Source organism: Scheffersomyces amazonensis, assembly GCF_036850825.1.
Source record: "Scheffersomyces amazonensis strain UFMG-HMD-26.3 chromosome Unknown RJT21scaffold_3, whole genome shotgun sequence".
Taxonomy (NCBI): domain Eukaryota; kingdom Fungi; phylum Ascomycota; class Pichiomycetes; order Serinales; family Debaryomycetaceae; genus Scheffersomyces; species Scheffersomyces amazonensis.
This window is the reverse complement of record NW_027042743.1, coordinates 826,731-849,782: the sequence shown is the minus strand read 5'-3', so window position 1 is coordinate 849,782 and position 23,052 is coordinate 826,731. Positions and strand designations below refer to the sequence as shown.

The 23,052-nt window shown below is 29.7% G+C and overlaps 12 protein-coding genes across 12 annotated transcripts; 7 read left to right on the top strand and 5 right to left on the bottom strand. All coding sequences in view use genetic code 12, as the record gives it.

Annotated features, from left to right (window-relative positions):
* Positions 1-2: 2 nt before the first annotated feature.
* Positions 3-1,008, bottom strand: SUI3 (translation initiation factor eIF2 subunit beta). Its single transcript, XM_064881663.1, has one exon. It carries the CDS (start codon positions 925-927, stop codon positions 76-78), a length of 852 nt encoding a protein of 283 aa, XP_064738470.1. The 5' UTR covers positions 928-1,008; the 3' UTR covers positions 3-75.
* Positions 1,009-1,122: 114 nt separating this feature from the next.
* Positions 1,123-2,297, bottom strand: RJT21DRAFT_33649 (uncharacterized protein). Its single transcript, XM_064884192.1, has one exon. The coding sequence runs from the start codon at positions 1,853-1,855 to the stop codon at positions 1,238-1,240; it is 618 nt and encodes a 205-aa protein (XP_064738469.1). The 5' UTR covers positions 1,856-2,297; the 3' UTR covers positions 1,123-1,237.
* A 42-nt stretch (positions 2,298-2,339) lies between these two features.
* On the top strand, positions 2,340-5,300 carry RJT21DRAFT_85356 (uncharacterized protein; the record flags this gene model as incomplete). The annotated part of the gene is made up of 1 exon (XM_064885437.1): positions 2,340-5,300. The coding sequence occupies one exon, from the start codon at positions 2,340-2,342 to the stop codon at positions 5,298-5,300; it is 2,961 nt and encodes a 986-aa protein (XP_064738468.1).
* Positions 5,301-5,427: 127 nt separating this feature from the next.
* On the top strand, positions 5,428-6,313 carry RJT21DRAFT_33647 (uncharacterized protein). Its single transcript, XM_064884191.1, has one exon. It carries the CDS (start codon positions 5,493-5,495, stop codon positions 5,955-5,957), a length of 465 nt encoding a protein of 154 aa, XP_064738467.1. The 5' UTR covers positions 5,428-5,492; the 3' UTR covers positions 5,958-6,313.
* Positions 6,100-7,569, top strand: RAD14 (Rad14p). The gene is made up of 2 exons (XM_064885708.1): positions 6,100-6,224; positions 6,291-7,569. Exons 1-2 carry the CDS (start codon positions 6,177-6,179, stop codon positions 7,485-7,487), a joined length of 1,245 nt encoding a protein of 414 aa, XP_064738466.1. The 5' UTR covers positions 6,100-6,176; the 3' UTR covers positions 7,488-7,569.
* Positions 7,570-7,669: 100 nt separating this feature from the next.
* HSP90 (Hsp90 family chaperone) lies at positions 7,670-10,233 on the top strand. Its single transcript, XM_064879806.1, has one exon. The coding sequence runs from the start codon at positions 7,784-7,786 to the stop codon at positions 9,902-9,904; it is 2,121 nt and encodes a 706-aa protein (XP_064738465.1). The 5' UTR covers positions 7,670-7,783; the 3' UTR covers positions 9,905-10,233.
* Positions 10,234-11,199: 966 nt separating this feature from the next.
* On the top strand, positions 11,200-13,367 carry TOM70 (protein channel). The gene has a single exon (XM_064884186.1). The coding sequence runs from the start codon at positions 11,299-11,301 to the stop codon at positions 13,147-13,149; it is 1,851 nt and encodes a 616-aa protein (XP_064738464.1). The 5' UTR covers positions 11,200-11,298; the 3' UTR covers positions 13,150-13,367.
* Position 13,368: 1 nt separating this feature from the next.
* Positions 13,369-14,652, top strand: TEP1 (putative phosphatidylinositol-3,4,5-trisphosphate 3-phosphatase). Its single transcript, XM_064884189.1, has one exon. It carries the CDS (start codon positions 13,587-13,589, stop codon positions 14,622-14,624), a length of 1,038 nt encoding a protein of 345 aa, XP_064738463.1. The 5' UTR covers positions 13,369-13,586; the 3' UTR covers positions 14,625-14,652.
* RJT21DRAFT_33584 (uncharacterized protein) lies at positions 14,652-15,756 on the bottom strand. Its single transcript, XM_064884185.1, has one exon. The coding sequence runs from the start codon at positions 15,472-15,474 to the stop codon at positions 14,680-14,682; it is 795 nt and encodes a 264-aa protein (XP_064738462.1). The 5' UTR covers positions 15,475-15,756; the 3' UTR covers positions 14,652-14,679.
* On the bottom strand, positions 15,757-18,371 carry RJT21DRAFT_33583 (uncharacterized protein). The gene has a single exon (XM_064884184.1). The coding sequence runs from the start codon at positions 17,998-18,000 to the stop codon at positions 16,039-16,041; it is 1,962 nt and encodes a 653-aa protein (XP_064738461.1). The 5' UTR covers positions 18,001-18,371; the 3' UTR covers positions 15,757-16,038.
* Positions 18,372-19,195, top strand: RBP1 (peptidylprolyl isomerase). Its single transcript, XM_064884190.1, has one exon. It carries the CDS (start codon positions 18,743-18,745, stop codon positions 19,160-19,162), a length of 420 nt encoding a protein of 139 aa, XP_064738460.1. The 5' UTR covers positions 18,372-18,742; the 3' UTR covers positions 19,163-19,195.
* On the bottom strand, positions 19,195-23,011 carry RJT21DRAFT_33591 (uncharacterized protein). Its single transcript, XM_064884188.1, has one exon. It carries the CDS (start codon positions 22,897-22,899, stop codon positions 19,228-19,230), a length of 3,672 nt encoding a protein of 1,223 aa, XP_064738459.1. The 5' UTR covers positions 22,900-23,011; the 3' UTR covers positions 19,195-19,227.
* Between the last annotated feature and the right edge of the window lie 41 nt (positions 23,012-23,052).

The following is a 23,052-nucleotide window of genomic DNA, read 5'->3' as shown; positions in this document are numbered from 1 at the left end:
AGGGTAGAAAGTGATTTAAATAATAATATGAATAATACTATGTAAGTTTGAAATGATGGGGCATTATTAACGTAATTATTCTGTTCTTCTTCTTCTTCCAATTTGAGCTTGGAAACCAGTCTTAATAGAAGATACAGATCTTGTAGAACCACAGGCTTTACAACTTAAGAAATGTAATCTATTAGCAGATTCTCTCTTTAATTCAGTATTCATGGATTTACAAGTTTTACAAGTAACATATTCAAGAATATATCTTCTTAAAACTGATTCCATTTGTTTAGGTTGAAATTTACCCTTTAAAACCAATCTCTTTTCACCATCAATAGAACCAGAAGTACCCAATTCAGCAAATAAGAATTGAATTAAATGTTCGGGATTTCTTTGTAATACGGTAGCAATTTCTTGAACATTGGCAAATATAGTCTTTTTTGAACCATCTCTTTGACATAATGGTGGAGGAATTCTGAATTTTGGTCCTGATCTATCACCAGCTAATTCTGGATTATTTACTTTTAAAAGATCAAAAAAACGAGATAATAATGTTTGATATGATAAGCCGGATACAATTTCTTTTTCTTCTTCAGCTTCTTCTCCATTTGTACTAATATCTTCAACACCAGCTTCTTCTAATTGTGCTTCAAAATCAGTAGTATCTACAGTAGTCTTTGACTTCTTCTTTTTCTTCTTTAAAGTTAAATCTCCTAAAGAATCAGATAAATCTTCAACACTAGGAGATTTAGATGCAGAATCCAATAAATCATCAGCAAGCTTTTTACTACTTGACTTCTTCTTTTTCTTTAATCCTGCAAACATATCTTCAACACCAGCATCAGTAGATGGTGCAGGTGATGCAGATGCCGAATCTTCAGCCGGCTTCTTGGACTTCTTCTTCTTTTTCAATGTAGGATCAAAACCTAAATCACTCATATTGTGTAATAGTGGGTTTATGAATCTATTTCTATGCGAATATGGGGTTAGAAATGCAAATGACTAATTCAACTTTACCTCAACTATCGATTACAAAATGCACTTGAATCAAAAAAATTTTCTTACCTGAAAAATTAAAGGAATTGATCCTTCTCACACGACCTCTATCTCTACAAGTAACTACAACTTTGCAACCTAATGATATTTTTTTTATATTTATAAAGTTATATATGTATATTGTACAAGTATGTAAGGTTTAAATGCTAATTTAGATGGCTTCAAGGAGAAAATCATAGTCGATGTCTTTCATCTAGTTATCGTCATCAATACGTAAATTTTCTGCTTTTTGTTCAAGCTCTTCTCGCTTTAATTGTTCTGCTTCCTTAGCCTTAGCTGCACGTTCATCAGCTTCTTTGGATTCAGATCCTGGAGTATATGTAATCTTAGTGTTTTCACCGTCTTCTTCGACTTTAAAGTCATCTTCAACCGCGAATTTATTTAAAAACCAGCTATCAACTTCAGTTTGATTATTGTTCTCAGCTTCGAATATAGCATCATGATTTGACTTATTCTTTAAAAATACATCGACTTTATATTCTTCAACTAATAATTCAACCACTGGTAAATGTCCACTATAGGCAGCCCAATGTAAGGCGGTATTACCACTTTCATTGGTAGCAGAAGCATACTCTATAGCTTTGTCATGAGGTAAAAGAGATAAAAGATATTTAACTACTTCAACATGACCATTGGCAGCAGCCATATGCAAAGGAGTACTCAATGTTATATCATCTTTTATAGTTGTCAACACTTCGGGACCTATCTCTTCAAATATCTCTTTAAGAGTTTCTAAATCCCCTTCTCTGGCATCGTATATCACGGCATCCATCTCTTCTTGAGTCAATTGTATTACTTCTTTGCTACTCATGATGTGACTTGTGTACTAATTTTTTCTTTGTTTCTTTCTTGAAATATTTATTGATAAATGTATGTGTCTGTCCTCTTCTCACAAGTACGTCTTTACTTGTTCTCTATGACTTTTCTAGTAGGTCTTGTTCTATTGAGAAGCTTCGAACTACACCTCTCTAAAATTTTTAATTTTTTTTGATGGTTGCGATGTTCGCTACTGAGTAACCTTTACTATTGGGAAGAGCAGAATTAACCGGGCCAGAGATTAATCATAACAAAATAAATAGTAAACAGTATGTATAATGGGCTTATATACTTGTAGGAAATCGAACCGAGTATCTCTGAAGAATCTATTCGTTTGGGATAATAAATTGTTGCTATAAATTCAGTGGATCTTATCATCCAGTTTGCAGTCGAAATCTCTGCATATAAAACATTTTTCACTAGCAGAAGCTGATTATTACCTTTAGTAATTACTATTAAGTCAAAGTACCACAATAGGAATGCCACCTCCTAAGATAGAAGAAGTGAGTTCTGTGAAGTCTGAAGTGGATCATGTGCCTGAACCAAAACCTATCAAGAAAAATCCCTTTGCTACAAAACAGAAACGGACTACTATACGAAGAAAGGCTGATGACATATATCCAGTTACTAAAGGTTTAAACAAACCTCAGAATGTAGGGAACAAGCCTATAGATAAATTATTTATAGAATTGGAAGATGCATTTGGTGATAAGAGTTATACCACCATCACAGTTGATTCACTTTACAATAAGTTCTTCCCTAATGATGAGGAAGATGATAAGTATCAAAAGAGATATAAAGTTGTTGAACATCTACTTAATAAGTTAATAGAAATTCAAAAATTATCTAATGAAAATACTCCAATGAATGATAAAAATTTGATTAGAATATCCTTACATGATATGAAAACCTTTAGTAAAGTAGTAAATTTAATAATTATTCATGGTGTATATCCTACTATAGCATCTTTCCATATTGGTATACCATTTGAAAAGAGAAATTTACGAGAATTTAGTAAAACTGATTTTAAATTACCTGAAATTGAAAAATTGTTACCTAATTCCAAACTTCCTAATCCTACATTTCAAATTGAAGGGCTTATGCTTTTAATTTATCATAAATTTTATCAAATTTTTCAAATTGATTCTGATGTACGAGATCTTTTATTAAAAGGTACTGGATATTCAGATTTCCTTACAATAGCCTTAGCTTTGATGACTATCCCTGCTATTAATACCAGATATGATATTAATGATGAATTTGACTCTATATTACGAGTTCCACTGACTTTTGAATTATTTCAAACTTTTACTTTACTTGCATCAACACCATCTCCTTCATATTTCAAACAACCAGTATTACATATATTACATACATTGCATTATAATGCCCCTCGGAATGATGGTTTATTAAGCTTAATTGAGTTTGTCCTTGGATTAAGAGATCAAGAAGAAGTAAATGTTGAAAAATTTGAACATTTGGCCAATGTAGTCTTATCTAAACCAAGGGAAATTCCTACAACTGATTATTTTAATGTTATTGGGAAACAAGTCTATGATTTGTTAGTAAATATAAATCGCCCTATAGTTACAAGTTGTTTAGGATATGTTTTAGAGAAATTATGGAATAGAAATCCACGAGTTGCTAAGGATTTCATTATAGCTAGGATTTGGAATAATTTAAATCCAATTGATGAACCTATCAGTGAAGCAAATTTGAATAATGTGGTGAATGTTCTTATTTCATTAACCAAGAAATCATTAGATTCTGAATTATTAGAAGCAATTTTTCAACCGATTCTCCTTAATTTATGGTCTTATTATGTTTATCTTAACAAAAGTAAAAGATCATCTGAAGTGGTATTAGGAATATTAGTAAGTTATTTGACAACTGTGAAGGAAAACCAATCTTATGGTCTTGATGTTATAGCAAAGAATTTAATTTATGAAATAGAAAATTTTCATTTTGAAATCGGACCAAATGATTTAGTTCAAATCTCTTTAAATTCTACAAACATTCAAAATTCTTCTAAAGAGAATAGAGTTAATCAATTCTTAGCAGATTTGGATTTTAATTGTGAAATATTCATTAAATTACTTGAAAATTTGGAAGATGACACTCTTGTTCATCAATTATTTATATCAATATTAAAAAGGTGGTTAGATACACAACAAAGTCAAAGTGAAAGCCTTGAAGAACAAAGTCCTTTCTTAATTCTTATTGATTTACGTTTACTTGAAAGTTTAACCAATAAATATAAGGATAGCTTAGCAAGTACACCATTTGAAATTTTACAAATAATTTATAATTTCTTATCTGTGAATATTCAAAGAAAGACTTCACCTATTAAGTCCGAATTATTAGTTTCATCTAAAGAGCAAGGTGATTCAGATGATGATGATTCAGATGATGATGAAGAAATTGATGGAGATTTCATGCAACAGACATTGCCAACTGTATTAGAGTTATTGTCAGCAATATTATCTGAAAATACAGTTGAATTAGAAGAAACTTCAATAGAAGTACTTAAAAAGATTCAAAAATCACTTGAAAGATTTATAAATGGATCAGGAATATCACCAACTATTAAAAGTTCAAGTGAATCATTACATAGTAGAATTGGTATATTATTAAATGGAGAAACTCCAGTTACTAATGAAGAAGATGCTCAAAAGAAGATCCTTAAGAGAGCAGTTACCAATCTAAATGATCCATTAGTTCCTATTCGAGCTCATGGTTTATATTTATTAAGACAATTAATAGAGATGAAGACTCTGGTGGTATCTCTTGATTTTGTTATTAATTTACATTTAATTCAATTAAAGGATAATGATCCTTTCATTTATATAAATGTCATTAAAGGTTTGGAAAGTTTAATTGATTGGGATGAAGATCAAGTATTAACAATTATGACTAAATTATATGAATCTCCAGAAGAAGATTTAGATGATCGTTTAAAGATAGGTGAAGTTTTACTTCGATACGTTCAAAAATATAAAGAATTATTAACTGGAGATAATGCTAAGCGACTTGTTGAAAGTTGTCTTAATATAATTAGAAGAAAACTGATAAAAGAAGAAGATCAAGATAATAGATTACGTATGTCAAGTATGTCAATTCTTGGGACTACCTGTAAAACCAATCCCTTAGGAATTATAGGATATTTAGAGGATGCTATTGATTGTGCTATTGGTATCTTACAATTAGAAAAGAGTAAAGATGAATCAATAATGAGAAGAGCTGCAATAGTATTACTTGATGATATGATTATGGGGACTTCATTAACTGATAATGTTCCCTTTCCCCGTAAATATCAACAAAATGTCATTAATTTATTAAGATATATCACACAAACTGATAATGATTTACTAACAAGAGAAAATGCTCAACAAGTCTTAGATTCCATTCATGAGTTAGCTTCACTCTCATTGACTGATTGATTAGTGCGCACTATAAATAAATCTTTTGTCCTTTGCTCCCGCCCCCGTCCCCACGCTTTGCCACACAATCGGTCTGGCTCATGTATAAAATGTATGCAGTTGCCTCTGCAGTAAATTTTTGTATAATTAATAATCTTTTGTACTATATATATATATAATTCTACAATTTAATAATTATACAAAATTAAAATCATGGCAGTAATCAATACATCCATTGTGATAAATAAGCCAGCTAAAACAGTTAGTGAATATTTCTACAATTTCGAAAATCACAAGAATTGGGATCCATTTGTTGTAAAGATTAAGAATGATACGGCTCAAAAGGCATCAAGAAGTGAAAATAAGGTAGGTGATACTTTAACTGTTGGTCTTATATTACCTGGTTCAACTTCTAAAAATGTTTTTAATCCTTTAGTAACTCAAGTATCAGAATATATATTTGAATGGAAGGGAGCTTTGTTATTTGACTTTCTCTTTGTTGGATATCATAAATTTGAATTTAAACCAATTGATGAAAATAAGACAGAATTAATTCAATCCGAACAATTTTCAGGAATCTTAGTTCCAATTTTATTATACTTTTTGGGAGAAAAGACTGAAGCGGGGTTTAAGAGTTCTAATGAGGCTTTAAAAGAACAAGTAGAAGCCTTAGAGTAATCTTGCTTTAGATTAATTATGTCTGTAATTAAGTAGTTATATAGTTACAGAAATGTTTATAACTAATAATCTTCGGAGATAACTGTAGACATTGCCCAAAAGGGTAAATGGCAAAAATAAGTATGTGCAGGAATTGGAGCATCTTAAATAGTTATAAAGATGACTTTGATGATTAGTAAACTTCTTATATACTCTGCACAACTTAATATATAATGGATTATGGCATTCTCTAGAGGTTCGTTAACAGAAGAGCAACGAGCTCGAATAGTAAGTATAGGATTTATTTACAAGGTATATATTTAATCGCGTCAAAATACTAATTATGAGAAATAGGAAGCAAACAGGAAGCGTGCATTAGAGAGACTAAAAGCACGTCAGGGAGGTGGAACTTCTTCCAATACTGATTCAACAAATCATACTTCATCCATAAATACAAATGCTTTAGGTAGTTCATCTAACAATGGAAAATCAACTATAAATTCAACTTCTAATGGTGATGGATCTTCATCTTTAGCTGTTCAAAGAGCATCAACCATGTCCCAACTACGAGATTCAAATACACCTATTGTGGCTAAATTTGTAGATCCAACTAGAAAAGAATTAACTATTGAACAGAAAAGAATTATTGAAGCAAATCGTGAGAAAGCATTACAAATACGAAAAAGGTTAGCAGAAGGAAATAGAGATGGTACAATAAATAATTCAGGAGGAGATGGTATACGACTAGGAAGTAGTAATAATCAAGAAGATTTTAAAGTTACTAAGAAAAGTTATAAATATGAACCACCTCCAATTCGAAAGAAAGATTATATTGAATATGATTTTTCAACTATGAAAGATAGTCGAGGAGGATTTTTACCAGATCAAGATGAAAGTAATTTAACGGAAGCTCAACAAAAGGAAGCAATGGCACTTGAAGAATGGAAAGAAAAACAAAAGAGACTTCAAGAAATAAGAGATTTACCTCCACCATTAAATATAGAAGATGCACCAAAATGTTTTGAATGTGGATCAATTGAAATTGATCCAAATTTATTTACAAATTTTAAAGTTAGAGCTTGTAGAAAATGTATGAAAGAAAAGCCAGAAAAATATTCATTACTTACAAAGACAGAATGTCGAGAAGATTATTTATTAACTGATCCAGAATTACGAGATGTTAATTTATTACCAAGAATTGAAAAGCCAAATCCTCATGGTTATAGTAGAATGCAATTATATCTTCGATTTCAAGTTGAAGAATTTGCATGGAAAAAATGGGGATCAGCTGAAGGATTAGATAAAGAATGGGAAAGACGAGAAACTAACCGATTAAAAAGACGAGATAAAAAATATCAAGATCAATTAAAGGAAATGAGAAAGAGAACTAGAGCTGAAGAATATACTAGAAAATTAAGAAATGGGCATGAACTTGGGGAAAGACATATACATGATTGGTCTGCACCATTATCAATATCGGGACCACATGAAAATATGATTAAACGACGTTGTATAGGATGTGGAATGGAAACTGAAGAAATTATAATTTAATAAACGTAATAAAATATATAAAATATATAAAAATATATAAAATATATAAATATACTTTCCTAATTAGTATTATGTATGTCCCTGCACATAGACTGTAGAACATCATGGAAAATTCTTTTAGAAATAGTGGACGAAATTTGCAACAGCACTAGAAAAAAAATTTGGTAATTATATAAGGAGGACATTTTTAAATTTGAAAAATCCTAATCAATTTGACAATTCTTTCATAAATTTGATTAATTGATTGATTTTGCCATAATAAGTAAGGAACTTTTAAGTAAGAAAAGTAAGTAACTATGTCTGACAATAAAGTTGAAACTCATGAATTCACTGCTGAGATTTCTCAGTTAATGTCTTTAATCATTAATACTGTTTATTCAAATAAAGAAATCTTTTTAAGAGAATTAATTTCTAATGCTTCTGATGCTTTAGATAAAATTAGATATGAAGCTTTAAGTGATCCATCTAAATTAGAAACTGAACCAGAATTATTTATTAGAATTACTCCAAGACCAGAAGAAAAAGTTTTGGAAATTAGAGATTCTGGTATTGGTATGACTAAAGCTGATTTAGTTAATAATTTAGGTACTATTGCTAAATCTGGTACTAAAAGTTTTATGGAAGCTTTATCTGCTGGTGCTGATGTATCAATGATTGGTCAATTTGGTGTTGGTTTCTATTCTTTATTCTTGGTTGCTGATCATGTTCAAGTTATTTCTAAAAATAATGATGATGAACAATATATTTGGGAATCAAATGCTGGTGGTAAATTCACTGTTACCTTGGATGAAACCAATGAAAAATTAGGTCGTGGTACCGTTTTAAGATTATTCTTAAAGGAAGATCAATTGGAATACTTGGAAGAAAAGAGAATTAAAGAAGTTGTTAAAAAACATTCTGAATTCGTTTCTTATCCAGTTCAATTAGTTGTTACTAAGGAAGTTGAAAAGGAAGTTCCTGAAGAAGAAGAAGAAGAAAAGAAGGAAGAAGATGATGACAAGAAACCAAAATTAGAAGAAGTTGAAGATGAAGAAGGTGAAAAGAAGGAAAAGAAGACCAAGAAGGTCACTGAAAAGGTTACTGAAACTGAAGAATTAAACAAGACTAAACCTTTATGGACCAGAAACCCATCTGATGTTACTCAAGAAGAATATAATGCATTCTACAAGTCAATTTCTAATGATTGGGAAGATCCATTAGCTGTTAAGCACTTTTCTGTTGAAGGTCAATTAGAATTCAGAGCTATTTTATTCGTTCCAAAGAGAGCTCCATTCGATGCCTTTGAAAATAAGAAGAAGAAGAATAACATTAAATTATATGTTAGAAGAGTTTTCATTACTGATGATGCTGATGAATTAATTCCAGAATGGTTAAGTTTTGTTAAGGGTGTAGTTGATTCTGAAGATTTACCATTAAACTTATCAAGAGAAATGTTACAACAAAATAAGATCTTGAAAGTTATTAAAAAGAATATTGTTAAGAAATTGATTGAAACCTTCAATGAAATTGCTGAAGATCAAGAACAATTTGAAAAATTCTACAGTGCTTTCTCAAAGAATATTAAATTAGGTATTCATGAAGATCAACAAAACAGAGCTTCTTTATCTAAATTATTAAGATACTACTCTACTAAATCTACTGAAGAATTTACTTCTTTAAGTGATTACGTTACTAGAATGCCAGAACATCAAAAGAATATTTACTACATTACTGGTGAATCTCAAAAGGCTGTTGAAAAATCTCCATTCTTAGATGCTTTAAAGGCTAAAAACTTTGAAGTTTTATTCTTGGTTGATCCAATTGATGAATATGCTATGACTCAATTAAAGGAATTTGAAGACAAGAAATTAGTTGATATTACTAAGGATTTCGAATTAGAAGAAACTGAAGAAGAAAAGGAACAAAGAGAAAAGGAAATTAAAGAATTTGAACCATTAACCAAAGCCTTAAAGGAAATTTTAGGTGAACAAGTTGAAAAGGTTGTTGTTTCTCACAAATTAGTTGATGCTCCTGCTGCTATTAGAACTGGTCAATTTGGTTGGTCTGCTAATATGGAAAGAATTATGAAGGCTCAAGCTTTAAGAGATACTACCATGTCTTCTTATATGTCTTCTAAAAAGACCTTTGAAATTTCTCCAAAATCTCCAATTATTAAGGAATTAAAGAAGAAGGTTGATGCTGATGGTGTTGAAGATAAGACTGTTAAGGATTTAACTACCTTATTATATGAAACTGCTTTATTAACTTCTGGTTTCTCCTTAGATGAACCATCATCATTTGCTGGTAGAATCAATAGATTAATCTCTTTAGGATTAAATATTGATGAAGATGAAGAAGAAGTTGAAGCTGAAGTTGGTACTACAACTGCTTCTACTGAAGAACCAGCTGTTGAATCTGCTATGGAAGAAGTTGATTAGATTTAGGGTTATACTAATAAAGTGAGAAACTAATGCTTAACTTTAAATTTAATGTGTTTATGAAATAATATCAAATAAATCTCAAACTACAATTCTATTAATTTATTTTGATTTGTATTTATTATCAATCTAGTCAGTCTAAATAATTTTATATTAAATCCTTTTTCGTTTTGGGGTATAGTACAGCTTTATATATATATATAGGAACATAAAATGAAAAGGAATACTTTATATGAGTTAGAAGTGTAGTATCTAAAGGTATCCGAGATTGCCATATTGTGCGTTTTAGTTTTATTTTGAGTGATGTAGTATAAAGTATAGAAACCAACTAATATATACTATAGTACAAATTGTAGAACATATTTATAGTACAAATTGTAGATCATATATACAATACAAACTAATATCAATTGAAATATCCTTGTATAATTCAATTACTATACTGCTAATTGATCAGAGGTTGTTATCTGCAAAAATAATTTTTTTAGGCCGCAAAAAGTTGTCTCTACTAATAGCGGCAGTTTCTGGTTATTTCAAGATATTACAGTTTATAAGTCCATTGTTCAAGCTGGCTCAGTGGATGTTGCTTATAATTTCATACATTGAAGTGATTTACAGCTTTTGTATCAGGTTTACAGTCTTTAGATTTTGGCCTTTGGGCCCTTTAGTTACAATAAACTTTCGCACGAATCTTATAATTATTTTACTTCAGAAGTCATACCACTCATTGATATTGAATATCTGCAATTGGCACTTAGGGTTTGATCTCTAATATTCAATATTAATCTGTATAAGGAGGTTTACATTAAACATTTGATTAATGCATGTCTATTTACGTTTACTTTTAGTATTACTTTTAGTTTAATATTAATGAATTTTTGCATGTATAGTTACTCAAAATCAGAATTCAGAATATCCATTCCATTAGCAATATATTGAAGGTAGTATTCCTACGCATGTAAACAATATTGATGAATCATACATAAGAGTAATCTAACATTTCTAATGTTCAAAGAAGTATGATTATTTCCTTAATAATCAATATGGTATACTTGTTAATTATTGTAATATACTAAGATCACGGGGTCACTATAAGAAACAACTACATATATACATAGATATATACAGTATAGAAAGAAAGAAAGAAAGAATTAAACATTCTATTCTATGTAGTAGTGTAATTTTGACATATATTGATCATCACCTAATTAGGCAAAGCGGCGCTTATGTCAGCATTGTATCCCGCAAATTTTAAACCAGTGAAAAAAATTCCAAAGACGAAAATTTTAAAGGAGTAAAATTGCCGTTGGAGAAATCGATTCGAATTGGCAAGCCATAGTTAGGTTTATCTATAGTTCAGATTACCTGTTTAAAAAAGTAGTAACCAGTGAGTCATGTCCAATTTGGATAGTTTTATTACTAGAAATAGAACTGCCATTGCCATTACGGCTGTGGCCAGTATTTCTGCTGTTGGTGCCTACTATTATTTGAATAATCAATCACAATTTCAAAGCCAACAAGAAAAGGAAGAAACTAGTGAAACAACTGAAGTTGGGAAAAAATCTAAAAAATCTAAAAAGAAGAAGAAGGCAAGTAAAAATTCAGAAGAAAGTGGTGTAACTGAATCTTCTACTGGTAATGGATCAAATAATGAAAAATCAACTATAACTACAAGTCATGAATTTATTTATCCAGTTGATTCAAATAATTTACCAAATTTTAGTCAAGAAACTATAGATAAATTATCTCGTAAAGAAAAGGAAGATTGGGCTTTAGCTTTAAAGGAAGATGGTAATAATGAATTTAAATCAAAAAATTTTGAACGTGCTATTGCATTTTATACTGCTGCTTTACAAGTTAAAATTGATCCAATTTTTTATTCAAATAGATCTGCTTGTTATGCTGCATTAAATGATCATAAAAATGTAATTGCTGATACAACTGAAGCTATTAAATTAAAACCAGATTATACTAAATGTGTTTTAAGAAGAGCTACTTCTTATGAAGTTATTGAAGATTATCCAAATGCAATGTTTGATTTAACTGCTTTAACTATTTATGGTGGATTTAGTAATAAATCTATTGAAGCTGTATTAGAAAGAGTATTAAAAAAACATTCTATTAAGATTGTTCAAAATAAAGAACAAGTATTTAAATTACCTTCTGCTTCAACTATTGGTTCATTCTTTGGAGGTTTCCGTCCAGATGTTGTTCCTGAAGAAAGCAATGATGAATCTCAAGATTCTGCTGATAAATTACTTTGGGAATTCTTACAACATGTTAATGCCAATACAGTTTCTGGTTATGATAAAGCTGATGCTTTAATTAATGAAGTTGTTGAAGCTTATAATGTTGAAGAATTAACTCCAGAATCTCCAAAGGCTGCTAATGCATCTATTGCATTAGAATATTTAGCTAGTTTCCAATTCTTAAAGAATGATCCTGCTTCTGCTATTATCAGTATTGGTAAAGCTATTAATTTAAAACCAAGAGGTAGAACTTATGTAATCAGAGCCTTAATTTCTACTGATACTCAATCATTCAATGAAGCTATAGAAGATTTTGAATATGCTGTTCAATTAGAACCAGAAAGTCCAGATGTTTATTATCAATTAGGTCAATTGTTTTATTTACGTTCAGATCTTGAAAAAGCTGAAGAGAATTTCGAAAAGGCTAAAGAATTATATCCTGAAAATGTTTATGCTCATATTCAATTAGCATGTATTTCTTATAAAAGCAATAGATTAGATGAAGCTACTGAAAGATTCACTGCCGCTAAATTGAAATTTGCTACATCTCCAGAAGTTCCAAATTATTATGGAGAAATTTTAGCTGATAAAGGTGATATTGCTGAAGCTTATAAACAATTCCAAATTGCTGCTAGATTACAAGAATCTTTACCAACTTACAGTGTTGGTGCTATACCATTAATTAATGAAGCTTCTTTAATTTCAAGAGAAGCTTACGAAAAGTTTGATGATGCTGAAAAATTATTATTAAAGGCTTATGAATTAGATCCAAAATCCGAAGTTGCTGCTATTTCATTAGCTCAAATTAAATTACAAAAGGAAGAAGTTGATCAAGCTATCTTATTATTTGAAGAAGCTTCTGACTTGGCAAGATCATTTGATGAAAAAGTTCAAGCTGTTTCATTTGCCGAAGCCAGTAAAATGCAACTCAGAATTAAAAATGATCCAGTATTATCTGCTAAGATCAAAGAAATTATGAGAAGTAATATGATGTAATCCATATATTAGTTTACTCATAGATACATTCATTTCACATTTGCAACTGTCAACCAATTGACATTACTAGTTTTACATCTTCAGAATCTAACCAATCATCATCAACAATATCCGTTTAGAGCACAACCATTATTTGTTTTCTTGTATATTCTCTTTCCTTCATATCTTGATATCAAGATAACGCCCCTTTCACTTTAAAAAATCTACGTAAATTGTTGAATAATCTCATCAACTTACTCTTTGTATATATAAATACATACATCATTGTCCTTTTTTTGCCTATACCAATAATTCTGAATTATGTACGCTCAGGGTTCGTAGTGGGGACCTTAGAGAAGGAGAAAAAAAAAATTAAGTACGCTTAATATGGATGGTTGCAACATGTAATAGTTAAAGGAGTAATAGTAAGATTGTTAAGGTAAGGTAAGATTTGTTCAATGAAGTCCTTGCTTAGATCAATTGTAGCATCACCTAAAAATAGTCATTATGATCTGACGCTTGGTATTCAATTGGACTTATCATATATTACCCCTCAATTAATTGTATGTTCTGGACCCACTGATAATTATTGGAAATCATTTTATAGATATCCAGTAGGAGATTTAGTACAATTTCTCCAATTTAATCATGGAGATAAATGGAAAATATGGAATTTTAGGAGTGAAGATAATGGTGGATATGATGATTCTTATGTATATGGGAAAGTTTATCATTATGGATTTCCTGATCATCAAGCTCCTCCATTAGATATTTTAATTAAGAGTTGTGAATCTATTAATTCATTTCTAACTCTTCTGAAGAATAATGTAGCTGTATTACATTGTAAAGCTGGCAAAGGTAGATCAGGCACCATATGTTGTGCTTATAAGATGTATACAAATCATTTTATAAAGAATTCATCTAATTCCATCCACCATGAAGATAAAGATGAAGATAAAGTAGAACTGGTTATTAATTTATATACTAAATTGCGAATGAAAGAATTTGCAGGTGATGGAATATCTATTAAATCTCAAAGAAGATATCTCTATTATTGGGATAAATATTTACAGTCTCTTGATAATATTAATACCGAATTTCTATTTACTAAACCAAAAGGAAATTATAGTTTTAAAATTAAAGTAAATGGCTTATCGCCTGAATTAAATAATGTCTTTGATTTAAATTTAAATATTGAAGCTTATAATTCTAATTATGAGATTGCAAGATTATCACATATTGATAATAATACTGCCATTCTAAATGAAGATGGTTATTCTTTAGAACTTAAACAGAAGCTTGTGTTACCTCTGTTTGATATTAGAATTAATTTCCGATCATGGTGCTATGGCTGGTTTAATATACTATTTGAAGAAGGAAATAATAAAATTCTAACTTGGGAAGATTTCGATGGATTTAAAGGTACTATGCAAAAGGGTAGTAAATTATTCGAATCATTAGAGATTCATTGGGATAATCCCCATTCTCTACAATAATTTTAGCCAATAGATTTATAACTATTAAATGTAAATTATATAATTATATATGAGTTTACCCACCACGCTTTTCATTATCGACCTCTAACCAGAATTCTTTTAATGTATCTTGAATTTCTTCAAAATGCTTTGAATTCGATTTACTTAACTTATGTATACTCTTATTACCTAAAGTATATGGTTTGGTCAATTTCACTTCATTGAATATAATGATGTTATGGGATCCTCCAGACCATGTAACATTTTCTTCACCATATTTCTTTACAAATTTGTTGTAAACTTTTGTAGCGATAGAAGAAGTCTTTGAAGCACGTCTTTCTCTAGTTGGAGATCCAGAAGTAGAATGAGCTACTGAATTAGGAGAAACATTCGAACTAGCTGTATTACCAGAAACTTGATTAGATGATTTATGAGCTGATATCTTATGATTAGATATAGCTTCCTTTATGGTATTTTCAAGATCATTTATAGCTATAGGATGTATTTTTATTTGATCTCTTTTAGAGGGGTCATTTTGTAAATGCTGTTGAACGAGTTGTTGAGCGTTCTTTTTAATGGAACTAACAACTTGGATTTTTTTTATGTATGCTGTGTTTATTATTCTATAGCACGACTTATTATTATTATTATTATTATTATTATTATCGTTAGTAGTATTTTCGTTATTATTATTATTATTATTATTACTATGGGAATTTTTATTATGGGAATTTTCAGTTATTTTAAGCACGAGGACATTGTTTGACGTAGAGTAGGTGTAAATCAATCCAGTTATATTTTGATCTAGTAAAGTAGTGATTTTTACCTTAAGATTTATAACTTGGTCATACAGGTTGAAATACATTGACATTTTAAATTTTTCAAATCAGATCTATAATAATGAAAATGAAAAATAATATAATATGAAATATGAAATATGAAATATGAAATATATTAAGGGATAATGAATAAAATGAATTTGATGTTAACACTACCAATTTAATTTAGTTATGGATAATGTTAATGGTTATTATAGATATGATATGAAGAATTGTCGTACAATAAACAAATGTTAAATGATGATCAAATGAAAGATGCTGATAAATAATTGATGCAATTTTTGAGATGAACTTTTTGCGCTTGATCTTGTTGGGAGGGTCAAACTTTCAAATAAAAAAAAAATCAGATGATATGATGCCTGAGAATTGATTGAATCCACTAAACGAATTGTTATAACTATATCAATTACTGGTTTAAAGATCAATGAGAGAAGAGCTTATTTGGAGTAGTTGCCGTGTGGTGACAAATTTCCACCACCACCACCTCCTCCTTGATCTATTGTCGTGTAGTCGGACCAAAATATATAAAAATAAAATGCCTGTATATTATTAAAAGTACGTACTATATATACATATATAAAATGTATGTAGTATACTTATTCCAAATTATTATAATACTGCTCATGTTGTTGATATCTCCTTCGAGCTCGTATATGTTCTGAATTATCTTGATAAGAAGATTCTAATATGACGTCATCATAAGTAGGTAATTCCGATGGACTTGCACTATCTTCTAATTCACTAGAATGAACTGAATTTTCATATGATGGTCTTTGAGGTAAATTAGGAGGAAATTGAGGTTGATCATAAGATATTGAACTACCTCTCTTTTCTAAAGGTCTAGGAATAATTTGTTGAGATGGTAATGGTGAAGATGAAGAATTTGAAATAATTGGTGGAGGAGATAATGGAATTCCATTAGAAGTTGAAATACTTGAATTTCGAGGTAATGAAGATTTAGATGCATTAGAATGTAAAGAACTTGTCATATTTAATCCACTGAGAACTTTTATATTAGCACAATGTAAATCAACTGTTTTAATCTTTTTATTAGATTCAGATTGATTTCTAAAATCAATAACTTTTTCACTAGAAAATCCAGCACTTATACGAAGATTATATCTTCTAGTGATATTACAAGTTTTAAATGATGGTGATAAATAATCTGGTAATACACAATTTTCAAAATATTTCTTGGGAATTTCTAATTCATAAAGATCATTAGCTGTAGATGAAGTTGATGTTGAAGTTGATGATTTTAATTTCTTACAATGCATTAAATCAAATTTTAAATTCTTAAAATTATTATTACAAATTTGAATATTTTCCTCTCGTTTACCTGTATGAATTTCTCTACCAACTCCTCCATCATCTTCAAGTACAGTAATTTGAGTTATTGAAGTTAAATCAAATCTTAAATTTTGTAAATAAACTATTCCTAATCCATTAGATTCATCAGGTTTACCATATTCACTAAGAGTATACCTCGAAGGTTTTAAACTTGAAACAAGATATAATTTAAATGATGGTTTTTTAGTAGGAATTAAAAATGCTGGATGTCTAAATCTTACTTCAAAAGAAAATGGAACATCTTTTGATTCAATTTCTGAATAATATTTATGAGCTCCTTGCTTTTTATGTACTGGTGGAGGTGGTAAAGAATTTGTTGGAGTTGGACTATCAAATATCTTTTGAAAAAATCCAGGCTTCTTTGGAGCAACATATGGAACTTTTGGAAGACTTTTCTTTTCAAATACCTGAGGTGGAACTTTTACTCCAACAATTTCAGGTATTCTATCTCTAAAAATTAATTCTTTCCTTACAAATACTTCTTTATATTCTTCATAATCTGCTAAAGAAGAATTTTCATTAATATTTAAATCAAGGGGTAAGAAAATAAATGGATCAAAAGCTCGTAAATTAGTTTTTAAAAATGATGAACGTTTACATGTAACTTTAACGAAATATTTAACATTAGCAAATTCTCCTATACCACTTAATGAAGGAGGTAATTGAGTTGTTATATGATAATTTTGTGAATGATTTAAATTACCATCATTCGAACCATTAGATGATAAGAATTGATTAGCTTTATTTCTTAATACATTTGAATTGAAATTCCCATTATTAATTACTAAATCTAAAGTCTTTTTATTAAACAGAACTTTATTGGTTATACCTTGTAATTTTATACAAGAATTATTTAAAGGTAATTTAAATTCAAAAGGATAAGAATAATTTCCAGGAGTTAAAGTAAATTCTTTGGCTTGAGATACCAGCCTTACATTATCTGGAGGGAAAACTAGTTGAGTATCATATAATACTTTATGAATATCTCGAATTATTTTATCCTTTTCCTTACGATCATTTCTATTCCTATGTTGCCGAGGTATCACTAGTTCAGTTTTAGAAATTCCTTCAAGTTTAACTTGAATATAGTTAAGTGAAATTGAATTAGTTACTATTAATGTTACTGTACCACTTATAATATCATAATTAGTAAAAGTTCCATTACTAGCACTACGATCGATTTCGATTTTTACATCACAAGATCCCATGGTGAATTAATGGTTCATTAAAGCAAAGTAGTATAAGTCTATAGTTAACTTGATAAAATGAATTTTATTCTTAGTGACTATATATGGATCTATGATAAAAGTTCTTAGGAGGCTTTGTAGTGGAGTTGTAATTAATTTTCAATCATTAACTGTAGTTAAAGGATGTCCTCAGCCTTTAAGCATTTTGTTCGTGTGCTTTAGTTCAAATTGTGATTCTCCAGCCCCCAATTTCACACCCATCGGACCGGAAATCTCTTTGAGGTCGGAAAAGACAGACCTGTATCCGGAAATGAAAATTATTCATTTATTATTTACAATATATTTCTACCCACTTTTAACAACCGGTCAGACAATCTTTACCGGAAACCATGACAGACATATCTCGGAAGTATTTGGTGGGTTCCTGTGACGTAATTGGAGCATTACTAGTCTAATAAAGAAATTAAATCAAATCTAATATCCTACAATATTACTAGAAAAGCAAAGAGCAAAGTAAATGGTAGGGGTGGATCTGACTTTGTCTAATATATAAATAACCATAATATATACATAATATATACAAAGTTATTTATATCTATAATAGGGTCCTGGTAAGGTTCTTAAATGGATGACAAAAAATAATAACATAAAGAGAAAATGTCTGCGGATGTCGTGAATGTCGTCGGCCGTCGAGTAAAAATCATGTTGGAGAAGACTAATTTCCGTAATTTACTATTGCTCATATTAACCTAAGAGCAAGTAGATGTTAAGTTCATTGTCAAGACAATCAAGGCAATCAATTCAATTTCAATTTCAATTCCATTCTCGTAGATTTAAAGCTTCAAGAATGCATGGTCGTGCCACTAAAATCGAAATCATTCAAAAGGGTGATGGTATAACTTTTCCAAAGATTGGAGATTTAGTTACTATTCATTATACTGGTACTTTAGAAAATGGTAAAAAATTCGATTCCTCTAGAGATAGAGGTAAGCCATTCCAATGTACTATTGGTGTAGGACAAGTTATTATGGGATGGGATTATGCTATTCCAAAATTATCATTAGGTGAAAGATCTAAATTAATTATTCCTGGTTTTGAAGCTTATGGTGAAAGAGGATTTCCTGGTTTAATTCCTCCAAATGCCACATTAATTTTTGATGTTGAATTATTAGGTATTAATTAGTGTATATATGTAGTGTATGTACATATATTACTATATAGTAATTAATATTAATATTAATCTTAATATTATACTGATAATTGTTTATTCCAAAATAATCCTTGTTTGGAAACAGTAATATTATCATCAACTGATAAAGTTGGTAATAAGATTTTATATTGTACATCAAATACTTTAAATGACGGTAATTTAATCATACTATCAGGTGATGTAAATTTACTAACAAATTCCATAATATGTCGAGTAAATGGTAGAACAGGGAAGGGAGTTTGACGAAGGGGGACAATATTATCATCATAAGAAAAATCCCATTGATTTTGATTATCTTCATTAGATAATTGAGTTGTAAAAGTAAATATTCTGGGAGTAGGATTCTCTAACACATATCTAAGAATACATTTTTGACTGTCTGATTTATCTGGTACTATAGTTAATAAAACTCGAGGATCTGATAAGGGAAGGACAATTTTCCATTCTTCACTCTTATATATATTAATTGATTCTTGATCTAAACGTTTCCATTTAATAATCACTGAAGTTAAAGTTTGAACGTCTCGATGTGAATATCCATTTTTACTTCTTATAGTAAATAATTGTTGATACTTTAATTCCTCCTTATCCTTATCCTTATCCTTATGGTTATGGTTAATTATTGGTTCATTGATTATATCCACAATTAAATCTCCATTACTGGATTTAATATGGAATTCAACATCAACAACTTGAAGATTTTGTGGTTGTTCATGTTCAAATAATTTGAAATTATCAATAAATGATACTTTACCTAACCAAGTTCTAGTGGCTATAGGCATTGAAGCCGGCGTAGGAGTTTCTGAATTCAATAAAAATGGTGATGGCATATCATTAGAATCCATTCTTAATCGAGGACTAATGATATATCTACACAGAAATGGATTAACTATAATGGGTAAATTATAATTACCAACATCATAGATTAATGATGGTTGAAGATCCAATGGTGGTGAACCATGTTCATGTTCATCTTCATTCTCAATTATTATGGCTTTAATATCAATACAAATATTAAATCCTTCATCTGATTTATAATTGGTATTAGGAGGTTTAAATATATTAACATTCAATTTATGATACTCTTGTCCAGTGTCAACTAAATTAGATAAATCCAATACTTCATCATCCTTTAAATCATTCCAATTCGATTGAATATTAAATTCATCAACTTTTTGATTGGATTTATCTAATACAGAGATATTGGTAGATAATTGGAATTTATCATAAATGATTTTCTTTTGTATAGGATGTTGGAAATTAAGTTTAAATGGGATAGTTAACTTTTCTCCAAGAATTACACAATTAAGTAATGATGCATCTTGTAAACTTATTGATAAGTTTGGTTTTAAAGCATTCACTTTAATTGAGGTGGCAGATCCCATTAAATGTGATCTCATTTGTATGGGTCCCTTGACAGTATAATAAGTTAAATGATGAGTTGGGAAACTCAGTTTGATGGAATCGGCAATAATGAATTTCTCAATCTTATCAAGATGGATTACTTGTTGATTATGAGTTAGGGTAATGGTATAATTAAGGATAATTGATTGGATTTCATATACTCCTGAATGATTGGCTGTTTGTAAGATTTGTACTACATTATCTATCCCTTCTGAATAATTTAGATTAGTCTCAGTTATGAGTTCACTTCCATTTCCATTGGATATATCCTTTAAATCAACAATACTCAATGATTGATCCATGACATCTTTATCTTTGTTACTGGGATTATTATTATTGATAAGTATACTCTTTATACCTTTAGCTCTCTTTCCATCCAATTTATCAACTTTTACCTCGACTGATTTGATACACAAGTCAACCTCAGTGGATTCAGGTAAAAGCTTATAAATTGATTGATGTTTAATGGTCGATTTAAGTATAAATTGAATTAATACTGCATCATATACTGACGTTTCTGGACTGAAATTCTCATTGGCCATAAACACATCTACTTTGAATAAATTAGGTAATTCTGAAACATCATACTCTGCATCTGAATCAAATTTTAATTGAGATATCTTACTAGTTGAAGGTACACTAAAGTTATATGACAGTAATTTCAAGATAGTACATAATTGTAAGCGTTGATCTTCAAGATATGAATAACACAATAATAATTTCATCATAATAAGTTTTGAAATATGAGGCCATTTTCGAGTATTCTTAGATAAACAAGCTAAATAATTCTCCGTTGCATTTCTATAATGTTTAATTTTAAGATATTCTTCCCCTAATAACCAATTAATTAATGAAGTATAAAGTTCATAAGAATCTTCTTGAGATGATATGAAATTCGAATTTAAATCCTTAGCAATTAATCGACAAGCATTATTTAATAAATCTAATTTATGATTACTTAATTCAGATTCATTATTATAATTAGTCAAGTAATTTAATTTAGTAGGTATAGATATGAAATCTTGGAGATAAGTATATGCTGTAATAAATACTAAACCAGGATTAGTTATGATTTCATAATCATCATCATCGAATCGGATTCCTCCGAAATATCCAAGAATATTTCGATTTAATCGAGATTTCTTTCGAATTGAATTGGTGGTTAAACTATTAAGTATTGATGAAGGAATTAATTTCATCAATTGTCCTAACCATTCATATTGAATTGAAGTCCATTTACAGTGGTTCTCCTTTTCAATGATTGTATTAACATTTAATACATGAATTTCATGTCTTCTTAATGCTTGTATAGGATCTTCAATTGAAAAGCATATTCTTACTATATGAAGTGCTAAAACATCAATTAAGGTACGGACTTGATTATATAATTTACCATCATATTGTGAAAGATTCTCGGTTGTAATTTCAAGTTTAATTTGTACATCACTTAAGATTTCAATTAGATTTTGATAAGCTTGTTCTAATAATTTTAAAGTTATATCAAGATTATAATAATTAATGAATTGATTTATTATACATTGCTTAATTAAATTCCTCGTAGCTAAGAATTTCGGTTGTAATTGAACTTTCATAGATAAATGACTGGTTGAAGGTATAGTATAATACTTCTTATTTCGTTGTTTAATCTTATATTCAATATTGGTATAGAATTCATGACCAATTGGTTTTAAATTCGTTAGTAAGGATTGTACTAGCACTTCACAATCTCGTTTTATAGTGTTTGGATTACTAATATTTAAGTAGAGTAATCCTGTTAATCGAGGTAAACCAGTTAATATACGTAATTGATTAATTGCTTCTTCATCATTGACTGCATCATTGTCCGATATAATTAAGGCAATAAACGTTATATGTTGAGTTTGACATTGCCGTTTGAATTGGCTAATCCTTTCACTCAATTGCTCAAGTTCACTACTTAATTTAAAGCTGATTATTATAGCAAATGGTAAGCCATTTATATACTTACTAAACCATTTATCGTCTAAGATCCCATTAGGAAATAAGTCAGACTCACTGTTGAACGGAGATAAGATCGAATGCTTATCCTCGCTAGTGACTTCTCGAACCGGTATTTCTATTTCCGGATCAGCAATTCTCTCAATGATATATCGAACACTCGTAAGTCGATTCTTAATTATCCCATTATCCCATACTTTACCATAGATACTGTAATGAACAAATTGGGCCCATAGCACCTGACTCACCTCATGTGACTCGTACTCATTAAAGTGGACTCGCACATACGGAGCCAATTGCTGGAGATAGGCGTCCTTATAGTTATCCATGACTGGTACTCCTCAACTGACTGGTACTCCTCCACTGCAACTGGTTGATAGCACTTTGGTATCGGTTAACAAATGTCGTTTTGGTTGCGGTGTGGATGCAGAGCCAAGATGCGACACACAGACAGACAGACAGACAGACACTGAAAAATTAAA